The following is a 22,743-nucleotide window of genomic DNA, read 5'->3' as shown; positions in this document are numbered from 1 at the left end:
GTGCCTGACCTGGATGAGGAGCATCTTCCACTGAAGTCACACCATTTGCGAACTTCCTACTCCATTCGTAGACTTGCTGCTGTGACAAACATGCATCATTGAACTGAACCTTCATTCGTCGATGAGTTTCAACAGGTTTCACACCTTCACTACGCAAAAACCAAATAACAGAACGCTGTTCTTCCCTGGTGCAAGTCGCAAGTGGGGCGGCCATCTTTATACTGATACTGTGACAGTATGTGTGTATCTGCACTATGCTGCCACCTACAGGCCATTCTGCATGTCGTTTGTAGCATGCTTACCAACTTACAGGATAATGGCGCGAAATTTCAATTTGTTATTACAAATTTAAGGTTGTCATTTGACTCACCCTCGTAACAATGACCTTGGCACCTGCTCTCTCTGGCCTTTAAAATATTAGAATTCAGAAGTTGTATCATCTGATTGTGAATGGAATCAGGGCCTAGGGCCATATCGTGAGGTGAGGCAAGAACCGCAATCAATTACTCGTCAGTTATAGGTTCATAATACAATTCGGCCACTAAGCGGTAAAGGAGCGGGTACGTCTGCAATTTGTTGATTACGTATTTGGAAAGCAACCACATAACAGGATGAAGCAGACAACATTGCAAAGTGGGTCACAAGGTGTTCAGCAAGAGGCAACACATCAGTACAAAGACCACGCTGCAGAAAGACACCAGGTAACAGTTGTGGAAGACTACAAAGCTTGGCCTGCATTTGGGATGGAGAGGCATATCCATAGGGAGGAGATGTCGTACTCTCAGCATTTCTTCATACTGTATTTAATTAGACAGCAAGCCTTAGTGTGGAGTCACTGTAAAGTAAGAACACTGGTTTGTGATGGATGTCACTTGAAATACTGCAGGGCTTTTCAGTGGGGAACAGTGGAGGCAGACGAGAGAGAGAGAGAGAGAGAGAGAGAGAGAGAGAGAGAGAGAGAGAGAGAAATCATGGTCAGTACAAAGCTGGTCAATCACAAGGCCCCTAACAGGCACAGTGGTACTACTACATGGGGTGGTGCACACTGAGTACCCAAAGCAGATGAAAAGAAGTTGGCGGGGACGGGGGGGGGGGGGGGGGGGGGGGGGGACTGTTGGATTAAGATGGACAACTCAACGTAAGTGGCCTTTCTGGAGATACATAAACATTACAAATGTTGATCACTGGATTTGTCTGTACCCACATCCCTATTGCTTTGAATGTGGTATGAAGGGGAATCCACTCACTGACACTGACAACATCCGTGCAAACCAACGTACAGATAGCTTAAGATGCCACCAGATCACAGGCCACTACGGTTCCAACAGAAGGCATGGCAGCCACAGGGCATTGGAGAATGGTTATCTGTGAAGCATGTTGCTTGAACAACAATGAAAACTGCAGAAGAGGAGGAAATAAGGTGTTGCAGTTCCAGCAGGTGATTGTAATATCCAGCACAGTTCCACTGACATATCACATATGGGTGACCAGGTTAGGGTCAGGAAAACAGATCATGCCCCAGGATCACTGCCTGTCACTGATGAGTGATGGAACCACATAAACGAACACTGGTTTGGATTCCGACTGCATGATGGAGGGGTCCTGCCACATCTGGGGTCACCGGATGAATGTTGTCATGATTATGATGATCATCATCATCATCCACAACCACCAACTCCAATGGCAGACATTCGTAAAAGGGCTTATCTAAGGTGGGCGTGGGGTAGGATGAAGAGCCAGCAGCCCTAGGATCCACAAGCCGTGGCTCCCTCAACCTCTGTCTGGTATCTACCAAACTGTTAGTTTCCATGAAGATGGGTCCCAAGACGGGGCTCTGTTACCATTAAGACAGCAGACGGAGCTGCTTCTCTCACCAGGTGCGAGAAATGGTTCCTGATGATGGTGCCGCAGGAACCACAAGAGAGGAGGGTGTGGGAGAACTGGTTTGGAAAAAATTAAGTGCAAGGGGGATGATGTCTGTAACTTTTGCATAATTGATAATCATATTAACATTATGTAGGCTTTCATAATTTTTTGTGGCTCCATGTATGACAAGTGGTCAATTGATTTATATAGTTCTAGTATTTCAGGGAGGTACAAATTTGTATCTTTTCTTTCTTAAAGACTGAGGAAACTAGTGGAGAAGGACAAAGATGTCCTGTACAGTTGAAACACAAAGCCAGTTGGTCACAAGGACTACCTTCATGGTAGGATCACCCACAATTTCTACACTTAGCATCCGCCATGAAGTGGCGATGACAACCGAAGTGTGTGCATCTGAAACACCTCATCGGCAGAGGGACATAAGGTTTCACATCACACCTGTCCACTATGACATAACTTTTTGAGGGAGGACATTTCCTTCAAACACTATGGAAGTACTTTTCTGTTTGATTATCCTCTAGCAAACAATATGTACACCTTGTCATTCGAGACTGAACGAGACTCAGAACCATATTTGACGTTCTCATAGGGGCAATGGTCACTGGTATGTCACTATAGTCAGTCAAATGTCTAAAGAGCTGTAGACTGCACAGCAGATGAGGCTTTTATTGCACATTTTTCCCAATGACTTAACTTCTCCACATTTATCTTTAACACTTCCACAAAAAATGATGGCTTCTTTGCAGTAAAAGTAACTGTTCAATTAAGTATCAAATATTGGATAAAATGTTTCACCCCCAATCATCTTGCTTGTTCCACTTGCCATTTGGTAACCTGAGTAGGGAATACAATATGATTATAACTGTCTGCATTACAATTTCTAGACCTGCATTAATGAGTCAGTTGGATCAGAACAGCCATTGTTTACATTTAATTTGATATGCTTCATGTGCAATGTGTGTGCCCTTATGCCACCCACATCTATCAATGGCTCTTTCCGTGGGTGTCACGCAGCCATAGCAAGTCATCTGGCATGACAGTCATTGCCAGGAGACCTGATGCCCCAAGAGACAGGTATCTGCACTTTGGCATTTGTAGGAAGCTAGCAGCCCAGCCATCAGCAGTGTGATAACGTGCTGTCAGGGGGTCTGCCGAAAGGGTCTGTAGTGACCACACCACAACAGATTTGCTGCCACATTCAAATGCATGCGAGTCTACACAATTATTGTGTGCAGATTTTTAACACTGGAACACAGGTCATATTTAAGGCATTTTTCCCCAGTCTGCCTATACTACAGAAAATAATTCTGAGATAGGGTAAGCAAACCCATGAGAGGACGAAAAATTACATCATCTCTTGACTGAAGTAAACTAACGACGGCGAATTTCTCAAGGAAGGGAAGAAGAACCTAGGAGATAATTGCATCAAAATGAAAGGCTGCCATCATGAGAAAGTAAGAGGAAGGATAGTTCGGGGCAAGGTTGCAGTGTAAGAAAGAAATAAAGTACATGCTGGTTTGTTGGTTTAAAAGGGGGGGGGGGGGGGGGGAGGGGAGGGGGAAGGGACAAAACTGAGATCAGTCCCTTGTTCCCAGTAGAAGAATTAGCCAGGGGAAAGAAGAAGAAGAAAAAGGAGATGTATGGCACAATAACAGGAGAAAGGAAGAACCAGAACGGCAGAAGGACAACAGACACTACAATAGGCAAAACAGGACAAGAAAACCACAGAGACATGCAAGAAACAGGGAGAAGAGATTAATTAAGAAAGCAGATCATCATGGCTGGCTGACCATGAGAATAAAAAAGGAGAAGCCACCCACTCTACAACACATTATAACCTCCACCCTAAAAGCGCTATTGTGGAGGACACAGAGGGACAAAGACATGTGCTAAAACTAACATCAAATGACAAAACCCACCCACACGATTAATACGTAAAACTAAATCTGCTGTTGAGGCATTGTTGCCCAACACCGAAGGTAGGGTGCTGGGAAAGTTAAAAGTCCACCAAAAGCAGCTAGAAGTGGGCAGTCCAGCAAGAGGAGGACGACTGTCATTTGGGAGCCACAGCAAAACTGAGGTGGGTCCTCGCGACGGAGCAGGTAACCATATATGAGCCACGTATGGCCAATGCGGAGCCGACAAAGGACAACTGATTCCCTGCAAGAATCCAGCAGGGGAGACCTTCACACATTCACAGTCTCCTCAATGACACACAGTTTGTTGTGCATACTGTTATACCACTCCGTCTTCCAAAGCCGACAAACCTTGCGGCATAAGACAGAATGCAGGTCAGTTTCAGAGATGCCCATCTCGAGGAGCGCTTTCCACATAACCTGTTTGGATAGCTTGTCAGCAATCTTGTTGCCTGGAATTCCAATGTTTCCTGGGGTCCACACAAACACCACTGAGCGACTGGAATGTTTCAGGGCAGAGATGGACTCTTGGACATTCGCTACCAAAGGATGGCAAGGGTAGCACTGGTCGATAGCTTTTAAGCTGCTCAGGGAGTCAGAACAGAGAAGAAACAGCTCACTAGAACAGGAACTGGTACTGTAATGCATGAGATATAGCCACAAGCTCTGAAGTGAATACACTGCAGCCAACAGGTAAGGAATGCTGTTCAATATGGTCTACGGGGACATAGCCGAAGCCAACATTACTGTCAGCCATCGAGCCGTCAATGTAAACAAATTCAGAGCCCTGGAATGTGTCTAGAATCGAGATGAAGTGACAGCAGAGAACAGCAGGGTTAACCGAGTCCTTAGGGCCACGCAAAAGGTCCAGATGAAGCTTTGACCGAGGCGCATTGAGTGTCTAAAACCAGTCCTAAGAATTGGTATGTCTCCACTACAGTGAGTGGATCGTCATTAAGGTAAAGTTCTGGTCCCGGATGAACAGTACGACACCGACGGAAGTGCACGACACATGACTTTGTGGCTGAAAACTGGAAGCCGTGGGCTAGAGCTCATGACTGCACCTTGTGGATGGCTCCCTGGAGGCGCCACTCGGCAACAACAGTACTGGTGTAGCAGTTCGAAACACAGAAGTCATCTGCATACAGAGATGGTGAGACAGAGCCCAACAGCTGCTGCTAGAACGTTAATGAACACTACAAATAGAGAGAAACTCAATACATAGCCCTGCGGGACTCCTTTTCTCCTGGATATGGATGGAGCTATGGGAGTCACCAACTCTGACACTAAAAGTGCGGAGCGACACGAAGTTTTGGATAAAAATCAGGAGTGGTCCCCGGAGACCCCTGTCATACAATGTGGCTAGGATATGTCGTCGTCGGGTCCAGTCGTATGCTTTACGTGAGTCAAAAAAAGACTGCAACCAGGTGTTGGAGTCTGGAAAAGGCCGTTCGGCTGTCAGACTCAAGAGACAAGATTATCAGTGGTAGAGCGACCCTGGCGGAAGCCACTCTGACATGGAGTCAGTAGGCCACATGACTCCAGGACCCACCGCTACCACAGAGACACCACATATTCCACTAGCTTACAAAAAAATAGTGAGGCTGATGGGCTGACAGCTATCCATATAAAGCCGGTTTTTACTGGGTTTGAGCACCGGAATGATGGTGCTCTCGCGCCACTGCGATGGAAAGACACCATCGCACCAGATCCGGGCAAAGGCTATGAGGAGATGTCGCTTGTAGTCAGATGAGATAAGTTTAATCATCTAGCTGTAGATCTGATCAATCCCAGGAGCTGTCGGGACAATGTGCAAGAGCACTGAGGATCTCCCACTCTGTAATTGGGGCATTACAAGATTCAATGTGGCGTGTATTGAATGAGAAACGTTCCCTTCCAGCCGCCATTTGAGAGTCCGAAATGCTGGGGGGTAATTCTCCGATGCAGAGGCTACAGTGACGTGCTGGGCAAAGTGCTCTGCAATTGCGTTTGCGTCGGTAGATAACACCATTTATGGAACACCGGGAAGACCTGTTGGGGTCTGGTACCCGAAAAGACCATCTTTGCCCAGACTTGGGAAGGTGACGTATGGCACCCAATGGTAGAGACCTATCTCTCCCAACACTCCTGCTTCTGTCGTTTGGTAAGTTGGGCGAACACGGCCACAGATCCGTTTAAAGGCTATGAGGTGCTCCCGGAAAGGCCACTTATGGTTCTGTAGACCTTAACAATGATCCTTAATTGCTTCAAGCACTTCCGACAACCACCAAGGGACTGCCTTATGCCTCGGGCACCCTGAAGAGTGAGGGATCGCGTTTTCCGCTGCAGAAGCAATTGTTGTAGTCACCTGTTCAACCATCACATCGATGATACCGTGTGGGGGAGATTCAACGGTGACAGCAGAGGTGAATGTTTCCCTGAAGATGGGGAAGTGGTCACTACCACACAGGTCGTCATGTGCTCTCCAGTGGATAGATGGGGGAAGTCCTGTGCTGCAAATTGATAAATCAATGGCCATGAGCCACACTGAAATGCGTGGCGGCCCCAGAATTTAAGAGGCAGAGGTCGAACTGAGAAAGATTCAACATCTCTGCCTTGGCCAGTAAGCATGGTGCTACCCCACAAGGGATTATGGGCGTTAAAATCTCCAAAAGTAGGAAAGGTTTAGGGAGTTGATCAATCAGTGCAGCTAATAAATTCAGGGCTACTGCACCATCAGGAGGAAGATATACATTGCACACAGTTATTTCCTGCATCATTCTTATTCTGACAGCCACAGCTTTTAGAAGAGTCTGAAGGGGCACAGTGTCACTATACACCGAGTCTACAACAAACACAAATACCACCTTACACTATCATAGTCACTTTGGTTCCTGTAATATCCCTTATAGCTGCAGAGGGCAGGGGTCTGCATTGGCAGGAACCAGGTTTCCTGGAGGGCAATGCAGATAGCAGGTGTCAAGCTTAACAGTTGCTGTAGTGCAGCTAGGTGGTGGAAGAAACTGCCCCAATTCCACTGGAGGATTACGTGATCATTAGACAGGAAAGGCGTGGAACATTCAATGAGGCAGTTTATGCCACAGGGTCACCTGCTGCCACCAACTTATTGCCTGAGCATTCTATATCCATTGTGTTTGAGGGTCTGGCGAGATCAAGGTTCTCCGTGGACGCCAAAATCTCAACCCCATCCTCAGATGCAGTGCTTGTAGGTAGCGGTGGTGCAGGTGCTACTGCAAATTCCTTGGTCCTACAGGTTTTTTTTTTTATTTCTCTCGCTGGTCCTTGGGTTTCCCTGGCTGGGAGGACTTCACTGGCTCAGTCTCAGGGACTGAGGATGAGTGTGAAGCCCTATGACCAGCTGCTTTTGGGCTCTTCAGCTACTGGTGGGTGTCATTTTTCCCACTAGCAGAAACCTGGGAAGGGAGTGCTCCAAGGGATCCCTTCCTAGCGAGAGAAGCCGAAGACGACTTACGCTTCTTTGGCTTAGAAGTGGGGACGGATGTCCCTGGTGGTTTGGGGGGGGGGGGGGGGGGCGGCGACTTGTTGCCCCCGAAGTAGGCGGTGCAGGAGCAACAGGGAAGGAAATGCCCCTACCATCAAGGGGCATGTGTAGGCTTCCGGCTCTGGGAGGCGATCTGGGTTGGCGGAGCTGATGGTGCCAGAACTGTTGTGCCATCAGCGTAAGACGATGTCATACGCACAGGATGCAGGCGTTCAAATTTTCTCATAGCCTCAGTTTAGGTCAGTCTGTCCAGGGTCTTGTAGTCCATGATTTTCCTTTCTTTCTAAAGAATCCTGCAGTCTGGCGAGCAAGGCGAATGGTGTTCTCCGCAGTTGACACAGATGGGAGGCGGGGCACATGGAGTATTCGGATGTAATGTGCACCCACCATCTAGGCATGTGACGCTGAAAGTAGAACGGGAAGACATATGGCCGCCAGCACTTAAGGCATTGCATCGGGGGAGGGATATAGGGCTTTCCATCACACCGGTAGACTATCACCTTGACCTTCTCGGGCAATGTATCACCCTCGAAGACCAAGATGAAGGTACTGGTGGCAACCTGATTATCCTTCAGACCCCAGTGGACACGCTGGATGAAATTTACACCTCACCACTCTAAATTGGCGTGCAGCTCATCATCTGACTGTAAAAGAAGGCCTCTGTGAAATATTATACCCTGGACCATATTTAAGCTCTTACAGGGCGTGATGGTTACAGAAACACCTGCTTGTCACAAGTGAGTAAGTCCCGTGACTGGGCAGAGATGCTGTTTTGATCAAGACTTACCCACATCTCATTTTGGACAAGCCCTCCACCTCTAACTTTTTCTCTAAATGCTCAACAAAAAACTGAGGCTTCGTTGTCATGAAAGACTCCTCATCAGCTCTCTAACATACGAGGTACTGGGGCGAATAAGATCCGCGGCCATCCTTAGCCTGACATTCTTCCCATGGTGTGGCCAGGGAGGGTAACTATTTGGGGTCGTACTTCTGTGCACTGTACTGAGACTTGGAATGCTTAGAGATTGCTGGCATTCCATCACCAGCAAGTGATGACGTGGTATGCTTCACCTCGTGTCATCTACTCTGATTCCACCCACTCCGACCCGGGGCCTCCCCACGGGCGCCACACAGCCTCAACAAGGGCTCCCTGGCAGGATGGCCATTGCCGGTAGTCCCGGTGACCCAGGGAGATGGGCATCTACCTCTTGGCATACACGGGGAGTGAACGGGACAGGCATCAGCAGAGTGATCCCTGTGTAGTTGGAGGCTACAACCAACAGGGTACATGGCGGCCACAGCACAACGGTTCGGTTACCGTGCTAGATATCTGGTGAAAATAATTCCATGGTCATCGTCGGCACAGAAAACAACACTGTATAGTGAGTAGAGGAAAACGCACCCAAGAAGGTGTCCTCGCTTAAGAGATGGAGGATGAGCGGGACTGCAATGCCACGACAAGAAAGTGGGCTAAAGATCTCAATGCATGATGTACACGATGCACCATGTAAGGCACCCTTGCCCAATTCGCTCACTCTTCAGGAAAATTTTGAAAAATGGAAGTCAAACCCTACAGGGGATCATCATATAAAGGCCGAAAGGTATGAGACTCCTTTTATACGCCTCTTACGACAGGCAGGAATACCTCGGGCCTATTCTAACCCCCGGGCCCGCAGTGAGAGAAATTCATGCTGCATGAGCTTGAGGCCCTGTTGTCACCAGGCACATACTCATGAAGTCTTGGGCCCCTGAAGGGTGTCTCTTGTGTGTGCCCAACGATGCCTTAATGCCTCTGCTATTTACTTCTAAATCTTTTACATTCCATCAATTTTCCTTGCTCAAGTTTCGCTGTCCTGTGCAGCAGGAAAAGTAGAGCAAACAAAGGGCTAAGATGCGTATTTGAAGTTTTTTGTCCTGGAAACTTTTCTGTTATGGTATGCCTCATTTGAAGGTTAAGACCATTCTGTGTCCAGAAGTAGAGTTACAACTTTAGTGTCATGTTATCAACAGAGAAAAGTAACTACTGCTTGAGCTGTAGAAGATTGCCTCCACTATGACCTGATTTTGAAATGCAGAAAATTGTAATGTAAAAATAAATGTACAGTCGACAAAGTCCCAAGAAAGCTGTATTAACTCCCCACCCTGAGAAGACAAATCTAAACATCAACCAAGTAACATGCCCATATCATGACACCCCTCCATTGTCCCATTTCCAGGTCTCTTATCTGATTAAGTGAGCTGAACACAGCTAGAGCCAGTCACAGTTACAGACTTCACTAAAAGGTGAAAAACTGTTTTTGTGCTAGATGTTCTGTACAGATCCCGTCTCCCACAGCAGCATTACAGCCAAACAGCTAACACAATGGGCACTGATTCACATGTATTAAATGAGAGCACCCTGGCCAAACATAACTTTTTGTTTTTCTTGTCAAAATTTACATTTAAATCTGGTTGGTTGGGGACCAAATTACTAGGCATCAGTCTTTTTCCTTGAACAGACAGGTGTACATTACTGTAGATCAGAGAGCCTACCGCACAAAACCCAGGAAAAGAGAACCCCGAAGTCTACCAGAGGTTCACGGAGGTGACAAAAAATACAGGGAGACAGAGGAAGAAAGACAGGCACAGTGCCCTATCTAGGCAGCAGCTGGAAGCCCCTGAATGCAGTGTCCAATGAGCGGACAGACATTCTCCAGACCCCGCCACTTACCAGAAGTACCCCACTCAGAAACTGCCTGCCTAGAAAAGGTTAGCAACATGCATAAGGCAAGAGAGACGACAAAAAAGTCTAACAGACCACGCAAGAGGGTTGGAGGAAGAATAAAAGAGATAGGGTGAGGACCACCAAACCCAGACAGCCACAACCCAGTCTGGGTTGAGGAGGCAACAATGTTCTACCAACCCCTCAATGGGCCAATAAGGTTAAGTGGCCCTAGCTTAACGAGTGGTGACAGTGGGGCTGGTCCTCGCAATGGAGAAGTGGCCGTTGTGGAGCCAGCAAAGGATGGTGGAGGGTGAGACGTGCATGGAGGAGCTCTACAGATTTGTGGTCTCCTTTATCACTCGTACTTAGTTTGGTGAAGTCTGAGTGAGCCATTTCATATTCCAGATTCCTAAGACTCAACAGTGTAATACTGACCAGATGCCTATTTCCAGAATACCGTTCCCAAGAGGTGATTTACTGGCTGCCAGTTTGGGATCCTGATGCGGCCCAGGGACCAGACAAAGGTCACTGAGCATCCACATTGTTCAAGAGCATACAGAGAATCCTGGATAGCAGTGACCAAGGGATGGGGAGGGTAGCACTGGTCAAGAGCTTGCAAACCACTCATGGAGTCAATGCAGATAGGGCAGGAAAGGGTATGCTTAAGAGCATGATAGATGGCTATCAACTTCACAGTGAAAACATTACGGCCATTCGGCAAGAAGTGCAGTTCAGTGTGTTCTGTGTGGGTATAAGCAAAGCCTACTTGACCAGCAACCACCATGCCCTCAGTATAGAATACTACTGAAATCTGGCTTCTGAAATCTGGGATGTGCCAAGGATGGAGTGGAACTGGCTGTGGAGGGCCTCAGGATGAGGCGTCTTTTGGACCTTGTGATAAGTCAAGATAAAGCTGTGGCTAAGGGATGTACCATAGAGGTGTATGTGAGTGGGCCCAGAGGAAGGAACGAAAGTTAAGTAAGATTGGGTTTAACATTTCATCAACATCGAGGTCATTAGAGATGACGCACAGGCTCTGATAGTGTCAAGGATGGGAAAGGGAATTGCCATGCCCTTGCAAAGGAACCAGCCCAGCATTTGCATGGAACAATTTAGGGAAGTAACAGAAAACCTAATCCGGATGGTCAGATGCAGGTTTGAACCATCGTCCTCCGGAATGCAAGTAACTTATGCTGACCACTGCACCATCTCAATCCTCCTGTGGGCCCAGAGGAGAGGTGGAAGAAGAAACAAACGGATGGACCACATGTGGACTGTGATCATAATCCCTGATCTGGGCCGCCATTGTTGGAGATGGATTTTAGTGTTAGGAATGAGGAGACTGTAGTTCAGATGCTTTGGGGAACTGCGAGCCTGGGTAGCGTAACTGACAAGTTGTTGGCACCCGATCTGGAATGAGGGACCCCAGCTGCCAAAAGTAAGCATGTCACAGGGTTAGTTGGAAAGGCTCTTGCAACAAGTCAAACCCAGCAGTGGTGTATCAAATGTAGTATCCTCAATGCTGAGGGTGATGCTGAACCACGCCAGACTCCTATAATCAAGACAGGACTGTGTCAGTGCTTTGGCAGAAGAGTAATGCATTCTGCGCCCCAGCTGGTGTTACTCTGGAGCGAAGTGTATTAAGACGCAGCCAGCACTTTTGCTTATGCTGGTGAAGATGGGGAATCCACTACAACTGAGCATCGAAAACCAGTCCTGAAAAGTGATACGTCTCCACCACAATGAGTAGTTGGTCACTGAGGTACACTTCTGGTTGTGGGTGAACAGTATGATACTGAGAGAAGTGCATGACACGAGTCTTGGCGGCTGAAAATGGGAAGCCATCAGTGATGGCCCGTGCCTGTGCCTTTTGTATCGCACCTTGCAGTAGACGTTCAGCCACACTCACACTAGAACAGCAACAGTAGAGGCAAAAAGTCATCAGCATACAAGGAGGTTGATACTGGGACCCTACAGCTGCCGCTAAGACCATTGACGGCTACTAGGAGAGAGGGACACTCAGTACTGAGCCCCTATGGAACCCCATTCTCTTACATTTGGGGGGGGGGAGTTACTGTAGGAAGCACTAATTTGAACCTGAAAAGTATGGTGTAACAACAAGTTGTGGATAACAATTGGGAGGAGACCCCAGAGACCCCACTCGTATAAGGTAGAGAGAATGTGGTGTTGCCATGTGGTGTCAAGCCTTTTGCAGTCCGAAGAATATGGCTATAAGGTGTTGATGTCAGACAAAACCTTTTCGGATGGCAGATTCCAGTTAAACCAGACTCTGTAGTGGAACAGCCTTGGTGTAAACCACCCTGGAATGGAGCCAGAAGACCCCAAGACTCAAGGAACCAACACAGCCACCATCTCGCCATGCATTCAAGCAACTTACAGGAAACATTGGCAAGACTAACTGGGCTATAGCTGTCCACCCTAAAGGGTGCTTACCCAGTTTCAGTACTGAGACGATGATGCTTTCTCACGACTGCAATGGAAACTCACCCTCACTCCAGATGTGGTTAAAGAGGCCAAGGTTATGACGCTAACAATACACCATTACGTGCTTGATCATTTGGTTGTGGATGTGATCTGGCTCTGCGGTTGTATAAAGGCAGCGGGCTAGGATGCTGACCAATTCCCAAATCGCTGAATGGAACATTGTACAGCTCCAGGTGGCGTGTGAAGAAGACAACTGCTTTCACTCCACCTGCTGTTTTATGACATAAAAGGCAGGTTGATAATTGTCAGACGCTGAGCCTCTAACATAATACAGGAAAAAATCTTCAGTGACTGAGTCTGGCTCAATGTAGACAGCACCATGCGAGTTAATACCAGCAACACCTGCAGTTGTCTGGTATCTGTAGACATCTGATCTTCGTCCAAACCTGTGAAGAGGTATGTGGTCCGACAGTTGAAATGTACCACTCTCAGCATTCTCACTTGTCTCGTTTTAGTAGGTGGTCAACCCAGGCACGAAGCCACTTAAAGGCAATGAGGTCCTCCTCCAATGGGTGCTGCTTGTGGCATTGGAGAGCCCGCCTACTACTTCTAATGGTCCCTACGATTTCTGATGACCACCAAGGTACTGTCTTCCATAAGCATGGGCCCAAGGAAGAGGGGATCGCTAAATTAGCTGCTGAAAGAACAAATGTAGCTGTATTCTGGACTCCCTTATTGATATATCCATGCAGTGGGTTGGTTGGTTGGTTGGTTGGTTGTTTGAGGTTAAAGGGACCAAACAGCAAGGTCATCAGTCCCTTGTTTCAAATAGACTCCATTCTGCTAACGGGACATCTCAGTATAGTCAGAAAAATAAAACGGATAAAGGGGAAACGTAAAAGGGCAGTCACGTTGTCATTAGTAAAAACAAATGAGGGAAGTTGGCAAGAGAACGAACCCAACACTATGCTGAAACAGCATAGGCAAGACCACCTGTGACTTAAAAGGTGCAACTGCTATAATGCAGAAAGTACGTATGGGAATAGAAAAACTAACCAAGCCTTAAAAAGAAGGGGTAAAAACAGAGTAAAAGGGAAAGAAAAGAGGATTCCGGTCACGGAGGTGAATCGGGAATCTCTGAACACTGCCTACAGTGGGAGACACCCAAACACTCACCGCCCTGCCCCAACACCAGAGGGAGATTAAAAACTTTAAAACTGAGAATAAAAACCACTCTCCCGGAGGAAACCTAGAACCAGAGAGACCATCCGGGAATCGTCAGCCAACATCAAAGGTAAAGTGTGGGGGAGTCTGTACTTAGCACGCAGAGCCAAAAGAAGGGGGCATTCAACCAAAATGTGGGCCACTGACTGGAAGGCTCCACAACCACATAGCGGGGGTGGCTTATCACGCAAAAGGAAACCATGGGTCAGCCTGGTATGGCCAATGCGGAGACGACACAGTGTGGTCGAGTCCTTGCGGGAGAGGCTAAAGGAAGAACGCCATGGGCCTGTATTCACCTTAATGGCACGAAGTTTATTAGACAGTGGAGTAGCCTCCCAAGAATTGGCCCATGACTGTGCAAAGTGGGATTTGATGTGAAGCCGTAAATCCGCTGCAGGAGGGGTTACAGGAAACGGGGGGTAAGTAACTGCTCCCCCAGCCAAACGATCAGCGAGCTCATTACCCGGGATACCCACATGGCCCGGGACCCATAAGAAGTCAATGGAACAAGCAGCACGGTGAAGATCAGCGAGATGGTCATGGATGGCAGAGACCAAGGGATGGCGCGAAAAACACCGGTCAATAGCAAGAAGGCCACTCATCGAGTCCGTACATAACAAAACGCGGTTGTGTTGGGATTGTTTAATAAAGGTAAGGGCCCGGGAAATTGCCATCAATTCCGCAGTAAACACCCCACATGAGGGTGGCAGTAGATGATTTTCCGTTCCAACGAAGGACGTGAAGGCATACCCAACATGATCAGCAGATTTAGAGCCATCAGTGTAAAAAACAACAGCATCCCGAAACTCCCATAAAATTTGGCGGAAAAAGGAACGGAACACCACCGGGGGGATGGAATCTTTCGGACCGCGGCGGAGATCCATCCGAATTCGAGGCCGAGGAACTAACCAAGGAGGGGTGGAGGGGAGGGAGCGAGGAAGACAGGACAAAGAAGGAAGCCGAAAATCACGGGTAAGAGACGCAAGGCGCAGCCCAACCGGTAAACCCGCCCGAGGGCGGGAGTCAGGCGGGCGACGTCCATGGTCTGGGAATAGGATAGAATAGGAAGGATGAGCGGGAGAAGAACGGATAGTAAGGGCATAAGACACCAGAAGCTGGGACCGCCGAACAGAAAGGGGGGGATCCCAGCTTCAACCAGGAGACTATCAACAGGGCTAGTAGGGAAGGCACCGGTGGCCAAACGGATACCACGATGGTGGACTGGATCCAGCACGTGCAGCGTGGAAGGAGCAGCTGAACCATAAACTTGACAACCATAGTCCAAACGTGACAGAACTAGAGCACGATAAAGACGGAGGAGGAGGGAACGGTCCGCACCCCAGGAGGAGTGGGCAAGGAAGCGAAGGACATTGAGTTTACGGAAACATCCTACCTTCAGGAGTCTGATATGGGGCAGCCAAGTGAGCTTGTTGTCGAAAAGAAGACCTAGGAAACGAAACTGTGGAACCACAGGCAATCTTTGTGCAGCGAGATAGAGCTCTGGATCAGGGTGGACCGTAGTACGGCGACAGAAGTGGACCACCCGCGATTTTAAAGGAGAGAATTGAAACCCGTGGGAGAGGGTCCATGCAGAGGCACGCCGTATAGCCACCTGGAGCTGCCGTTCTGCAGATGGCATCGAGGAGGAACTAACCCAAATGCAGAAATCATCCACATACAGGGCAGGGGCGACCAAGGGACCGACAGAGGCCACAAGTCCATCGATAGCAATGAGGAAAAGAAGGACACTCAAGACAGAACCCTGTGGGATGCCCGTCTCCTGGGTCCGTGGAGAACTAAAAGCAGTACCAACTCGAACTCTGAATGACCGATGGATCAGGAACTGGCGGATAAAAATCGGGAGTGGGCCCCGAAGACCCCACTGATGAAGGGTTAGTAAGATGTGATGGCGCCAGGCCGTGTCATAGGCCTTGCGAAGGTCAAAAAACACTGCAACCAAATGGCGGCGCTGGGAAAAAGCCTGCCGAACTGCGGATTCCAAGCGAAGCAAATGATCGATTGGAGATCGTCCCTCTCGAAAGCCACACTGGTAAGGGGACAATAGATCCCGAGATTCGAGGACCCAAGTGAGCCGACGGGCTACCAGCCGTTCAAGTAACTTACAACCAACATTGGTCAAACTAATTGGCCGATAGCTGTCAACAGATAGGGGGTTCTGACCAGGCTTAAGGACAGGAACCACAATGCTATCCCTCCACTGAGAAGGGAAGTCACCCTGGAGCCAGATACGGTTAAACACCCGAAGAAGATGGTGCCGTTGTGGAGCACTGAGATGTTTAAGCAGCTGGTTATGAATGGAATCTGGGCCAGGGGCCGTATCGTGAGAAGAAGATAGAGCAGAAAGAAATTCCCATTCAGTGAAAGGTTCGTTGTAAGATTCTGACTCACAAGTGGTGAAACATAAGGTGACAGCTTCAGCCTGCTGTTTTTGATGAAGGAAAGCAGCTGGATAGGAGGCCGACGCTGATGCCACTCCAAAATGGGTCGCAAGATGTTCTGCAAGAACGAATGGGTCCGTACAAATGCCATCTGGGAGGTGAAGGCCTGGGAGGGTGGATTGCCGATGGCAACCTTGGAGAGAGCGAAGTGTAGCCCATACCCGTGACAGAGGGACAGTGGAACCAAGGGAAGAAACGAATCGTTCCCAACATATCCGCTTGCTCTGTTTGATTAAATAACGGGCTTTAGCGCGAAGGCGCTTAAAGGTAGAAAGGCTGGCTACAGATGGGTGCCTCTTAAAGTGTTGCAAAGCTCGACGGCGATCACGGATGGCAATGGCAATGGCCGTACTCCACCACGGGACTTGCCGACGACGAAATTGTCCAGATGAGCGCGGGACAGCAAGGTTAGCAGCGCGAACAATCGCGTCAGACACGTCACGTAGGACGTCATCAATACAACCCGACAAAGAGGGAGAAAACTCGACCTGTGCAGCATATAGAGGCCAATCGGCGCAGTGGAAAGACCAACGAGGTAACCTCTCCATCGGGGAGCGGGAAGGGAGCGTGATAATCAACGGGAAATGGTCACTATCACAAAGGTCGTCGTGTGGCGACCAGTGTAATGAAGGGAGGAGAGAGGGAGAAGAAAGAGAAAGATCAATGGCAGAAAAGGTACCATGACCAGCACTGAAATGAGTAGGGGAGCCATCATTAAGAAGGCACAGGTCGTGGTCTGCAATAAATTGGTCGATAAGAAGACCTCGTCTAGATGGAAAGGCACTGCCCCACAAAGGATGATGAGCATTAAAATCCCCAAGGAGGAGGAAGGGAGGAGGAAGTTGCTGAAGAAGGGTGGTTAAGGCAGCAGGTGTAAGAGTCCTGTCAGGAGGGAGATAAAGATTGCATACTGTGACTGCAGAGTCTAAGTGGACACTAACAGCAACTGCTTCCAATGTAGTTTGGAGAGGAATCCACGTGCTAGCAATGTCTGTACGGACCAACGTACAAACGCCACCAGAAGCCCGCAAGGGTCCGACCCGATTTCGACAGAAAACGGGGAACCCACGGAGGGTCGGTGAGTGAGTATCAGTAAAATGAGATTCCTGGAGAACCACACAAGCTGCTGAGCAGGACGAAAGAAGGGATTTCAATTCCGGAAGGTGACTATAGTAGCCATTACAATTCCATTGGAGAACCACAGAACGATGGTTTAAATGAGGGCTGAACACGCTAAATCCAGTCATACCGCCGGGTCCCCACCCGTCACCGACAAGGAGGGGGCGACATCCATAAACGACAGGTCAGAATCCGGTTGTGAAGCCGGGGAAGGGACCTCCGGTGACACCAGAGGCCCTTTGTCCCGGGACTTATGTTTCTTCTTCTTTTCAGGCTGAGATCGAGGAGGGCTGTGTGGCATAATGGAGCCAGCTGCAGCAAGATCAGGAACAGAAAGAGACCGGGCGACCTGGGGGCCGATAGACCGCGGCTCTCGCGGTCGCCGCGCTGCAGCAGACCTTTGACCTGGAAGGTGCCGGGAAGGGGCATCCCGGGAGAGGCGCCCTTGACCGGCAGACGCCGAAGGAGTGGGACACTTCTCCGGCTGGGGAGGGGGAGCGGCGCCCAGAGGAGAAGGTGTGGGAGCCGCAGGGGATGGGGGAAGGAGAGGGGTCCGGGACGGGGGTAAGGAAGGGGGAGGAAGGGATGAAGATGTAACCAAGGCGTAACTAGATGTCATGGACACAGGGTGCAATCGTGCATATTTCTTACGGGCCTCTGTGTAGCTTAAACGATCAAGAGACTTATACTCCTGTATCTTTTTTTCTTTCTTATAGACTGGGCAATCTGCTGAACGTGGAGAATGACTACCATGACAATTTACACATACAGGAGGGGGAACACAGGGACTCCCCTCATGGAGTGGACGTCCACAGTCACCACAGAGAGGGTCCTGGGTACAGCGAGAAGACATATGGCCAAAACGCAAGCACTTAAAACACCGCATAGGAGGTGGGATGTACGGCTTCACATCACAGCGATAGACCATAATCTTAACTTTCTCAGGAAGGGTATCCCCTTCAAAGGCCAGGATAAAGGCACCAGTATCAATACGATTATCTTTAGGACCCTTCTGAACACGCCGAACAAAGTTAACACCCCGCCGTCCGAGATTGTCCCGAAGTTCCTCATCAGTTTGAAGGATGAGGTCTCTGTGAAAAATCACACCTTGTACCATATTTAGAGACTGGTGAGGGGTAATGGACACGGGAATTGTGCCAAGATGGGTACAGGCACGAAGGGCCGCAGATTGGGCAGCCGAAGCAGTTTTTATCAGTAACGAACCCGACCGCATCTTGCTCAGGGAGTCCACTTCGCCGAACTTGTCTTCAATGTGTTCCACAAAGAATAAAGGTTTGACACTGGTGAAAGTATCTCCATCAGTCCTGGTGCAAACTAGATAACGGGGGAAAGGTTTTGCCCCTAGACGACGGGCCTGACCCTCCTCCCAGGGGGTAGCCACGGAAGGGAAGGCCGAAGGGGCAAGAGAAGCAGCACTTGAGGAATCAGTACCACGCAGAGAGACGGCCGCAGAAGAGCGGCCAGAGGTTTGGACCCTTATGCGTTTCATCTGCATAGCGTCCGCCCTGATACCACCCACTCCGATCAGGGGCTCTCCTCACGGGCGCCACCCAGCCACAGCAAGGGCCGTCTGGCACGGCGGCCATTGCCGGGAGTTCCGATGCTCCAGGATGACGAGCAACCACTCCAAGGCATGCATGAGGAGGTCACAGCTCAGGTATCAGAAGTGTGATCCCTGTGTGTTCAGGGGGCTCAACCAAAAGGGTACATAGCGACCCCACCACACGGGCTGGCTACCGTGCTGGCTATGCACCCTAGCATCAGACAACGACGTAGAAGAAAAGGTGGAATATACTAGGAGGGCACACGTCGGAGACACTAGGTAAGGTGCTCTTCCCCAAATGGCTCACACTACGGAAGAGAAATTTTGGAATGGAGGTCAAACCCCAGAGGGGGACCAAGGAATGCCAAAAGGAGGAGATGATTACGCAACAAAGCCAGAGTGTAAAACCAACAGAACCAGGAGGATAGCAGGGGCCAACATAAGCAAGGACACCAATAGAGGGAGAGGAGAGGGCGAGGGGAAAGGGGTATGGAGGGGAAAGGAGGGGAAGGGAAAGGAAATGCAGCCCGGGAGAGAAAGAAGGCTGCAATGGCTCGGGGCCCCGTGCTCGCCACGCACGTATCCACGAAAGAGTTGTGGACCCCCTGGGGGGCATGCAGTGGGGAGCTAAGGGCAACAGTAGAGGCGAGTGCACCCTAGTCAGCACTGCTGAGAGCCTATTCGGGCAGGTGTGCATGGGGGAGATACTGAGGGAGGGTCAGGTAGATCGCGAAGTGGCCACTATCACACAGGTCATCGTGGCCTCTACAGTGGTTGGATGGGAGAAGACGAGTGCTGCAAATGAAAATGCCAATGCTTGAGGAAGTTCCATGAGCCACAATGAAGTATGTGGTGGCACCACTATGCCAGAGGCAAAGGTCAAGTTGTCCCAAATTACATAGGATTAGGAAAGGTGCGGGAAGCTGAGAACCCAACACAAAAAATATCTTCCGAGACACTTCACCACTGCAAGGGAGGTAAACACTGCAGATGGTAATATCCTGAAATATTGGGGAGGGGTTGTCATAGGGTTTCACATCGCATTGGTATACGACTACCTTTACCTTTTCAGGCAATGAATCTCCCTCAAAGGCCCACATGAAGGCACTGGTAGAGACCCTACTGTCCTTTGGCTCCCTATGTACATGACAGTGTGCACCTTGTCACTCCAAGACAGGTGTTTTCAGTGTTTTTTATTCCGTAGTTAGGTCCTTTAACGGTGAATGTGAGATTATGAGGAACCATCATCCTTAAAGTTCAGGATATACCAACAACACATGGGAACTAGCAATGATATAGTTATTAATAGCCAAAGGGAAGTTCATAATGGATGCTATTGAGATCATATGATAAATTCTCCACAGTGCTGGAACCTGAAAGATTATGAAACATGCTGTCTACACATTTTGAAACACCATTTCTCTGTTTCTGAAAATGTATGCAAACACATTAAAAATATTTTAAGGCAGTACATAGCAACTTCTTGCTTTAAACTTCATGTGCCAAATAATATCTGCAACTACTTCTCTCCATCAATAGAGCTGACTTTTTCACTATTTAAACAGTTCTCATTAGTAACATCTTTCATTGATGCACATTCTTATTTATGCAGACTGTAGATTTTATCAGTCCAGATATTTTAAAATGAGAACAACTTTTTGTTTTCAGATTTTTGGTGTGTCTTGTAGGGAAAGGAAAATACACAAAGCCATCATGCAATATAACAACACTGTTATGAAAACATATCAAACAATATAATAAAGATGATGATGAAACAAAAAGCATAATATCCCTTACTATAGTATTACATGAGTGGGTGTGGCAAGAATTGACAACTTCGTATGTTAGACACCATCACCCCCCCTCCCCCTTCCTGTGCATGCACTGTAATCATAATATAATTATTTTAAGAAGTTTACACTTGGCACAGTCCATAATCATCATCATCATCACATCATCATCGGCCCACTCATAACATAGTTGACAGCTAATTTACACACTGACATACAAAACTCACCCATCACTATTAGTCCATTAAGACAAAGTCGCTCATATAAAACCTGTTTAATCTTCATTGTCCTTATGAGAGTAAATTCTAGGTGGACGAAGGGCTAAAATCAGTTGCAGATTTAGTCTCACAAACAATAGTTTTGAATTTTCCTTGATGTTTTTAGGGAGATATTAAAAGTCTTTGAAACACATGAAATCAATTTTTTGCAATTTCTGTTACTGAGTCTCCCACAAAGGAAAGTAAGTAGTGATAATTTGTGGTGACCTTGTCTGTGTACACTATGACTCCTATTAGTCTCAGCTGTTATGGATCACCACTCCTTACCAGTATTTCTTCAAAACGTGTGTGTGTGTGTGTGTGTGTGTGTGTGTGTGTGTGTGTGTGTGTGTGTGTGTGTGTGTGTGTGTGTGTGTGTGGTGGGGGGGGGGGGGCGGAGGGGGGGTGCAAATAACCTTATCTATAAAAATGTTTTAGTTTGACAGCACCCTACCAATATATTGGTATGTGCTATCTGCTTCACCCCACAACTTATGACTGTTCCACTTCACACCTACTCTTCTGCAGTGTTACTCTTAGGTATTTAAATACGACATTATTGACTCCAGATGTCAATTTTACGGCCAAAGCCAAACAAAGAAGCAGCTAAATATGGGAGAGCTCCCAATCAAAAAGGCTTACTTAAAAAAGCAGTAGCGCAATCAGTTCATCAATCACAAATTAACATTGCACAAGTACTGCACAGCAATATTTTGCCACCAGTATTCTAGTTTCAATCATTTCAGTTGCTTTTGTGTTTCCTAATACAAATTAACTGAGCAAGCAATAATTACTTTAACATCATAGTGTCTTTAAGATCATTACATAAGCACTGTTTTGCCACCATTATCTTGGACGATGAAGACACCACCACCACCACCACTTAACATGACTTGAGTGGTGACAATAGAAGATTTTAAAAAATACCTTAAATCTTGAGGTTCCAATTATGTCTTCTAAAAATTCCAGGAGACCAGTTTCATTTTCAGTCATGCCCTTAGGTTTCATTAATGATATCTGTTCTACTTCACCCTGTCAAAAGCAAGAAAAACTGAAATTTAAAATTCAACTAAATTTTACAGACTTAACACTGAGTGTAATTCGCAAGTGTCATTAACTGTGTTGTACAAATGGAGCTTCCTAAATATCTACGCTAACAAGCATTTCATTTCATAAGAGTTGACAGTTACTGATTAATAAATATACAATAAGAACTAAAAATGACTGGATTAAACATCTCCAACGAAGTCACTGACAAGTAAAAATTTCTAATCAACACATACTTTCCCCATATGTGATTTTACCGTATCAATTGCTACTGCTCCTAAATTATCAAAGAATTACTTCATGAACATTTTGGTCAGGCGAAGTGAAAAACACCCTGTCCCCTAAGAAAGTAATAAAACTATTCAAAGCACTACCTAGAGAACTTACCTGAAGAATAAGGAAGCGATTATGATCCAGATCAATTCCATGCTCACGTAACAACTTAGATATAGCATTGAATTTGACACGGCGGTTATTTAGTGTGTAATAGGATGAATTATCCAGAAATGCTGTACGTCCAATACTGAATGAGGAGTTCTTTACAATCTCATGCTGATAGTCTTTCTGAAAAATATTGACAACAATGCAGAATTATAACACACACACACACACACACACACACACACACACACACACACACACACATTTTAAACATTACGAAATATCAATTTTAGCATTCACTCAGTTGACACTGTAATGATATTGGTGCCAAGCTATTTAAGTTTTATTACTTTGGTTCTCCAATGTTAGTGGATAAATATATTGCACTTTCATGTAGTTCCATGACCTAGAATGTGTACCCACAATAAAATTCCTAGATTGATTACAAAAT

At 47.6% G+C, this 22,743-nt stretch overlaps 1 protein-coding gene across 1 annotated transcript in view; it reads right to left on the bottom strand.

Moving 5' to 3' along the window:
- Positions 1 to 22,743, bottom strand: part of LOC124721169 (structural maintenance of chromosomes protein 4-like) — a 249,531-nt gene that overhangs the window by 188,094 nt on the left and 38,694 nt on the right. Inside the window, exons 3-4 of the mRNA XM_047246005.1 lie at positions 22,299 to 22,475; positions 21,792 to 21,896 (exon numbers count right to left, since the gene is read on the bottom strand). Coding sequence (XP_047101961.1) covers positions 21,792 to 21,896; positions 22,299 to 22,475 — 282 coding nt within the window. The remainder of the gene's footprint in view (positions 1 to 21,791; positions 21,897 to 22,298; positions 22,476 to 22,743) is intronic.

Source organism: Schistocerca piceifrons, chromosome X (assembly GCF_021461385.2).
Source record: "Schistocerca piceifrons isolate TAMUIC-IGC-003096 chromosome X, iqSchPice1.1, whole genome shotgun sequence".
NCBI classification, from domain to species: domain Eukaryota; kingdom Metazoa; phylum Arthropoda; class Insecta; order Orthoptera; family Acrididae; genus Schistocerca; species Schistocerca piceifrons.
This window is presented reverse-complemented; position numbering and strand designations above follow the sequence as displayed.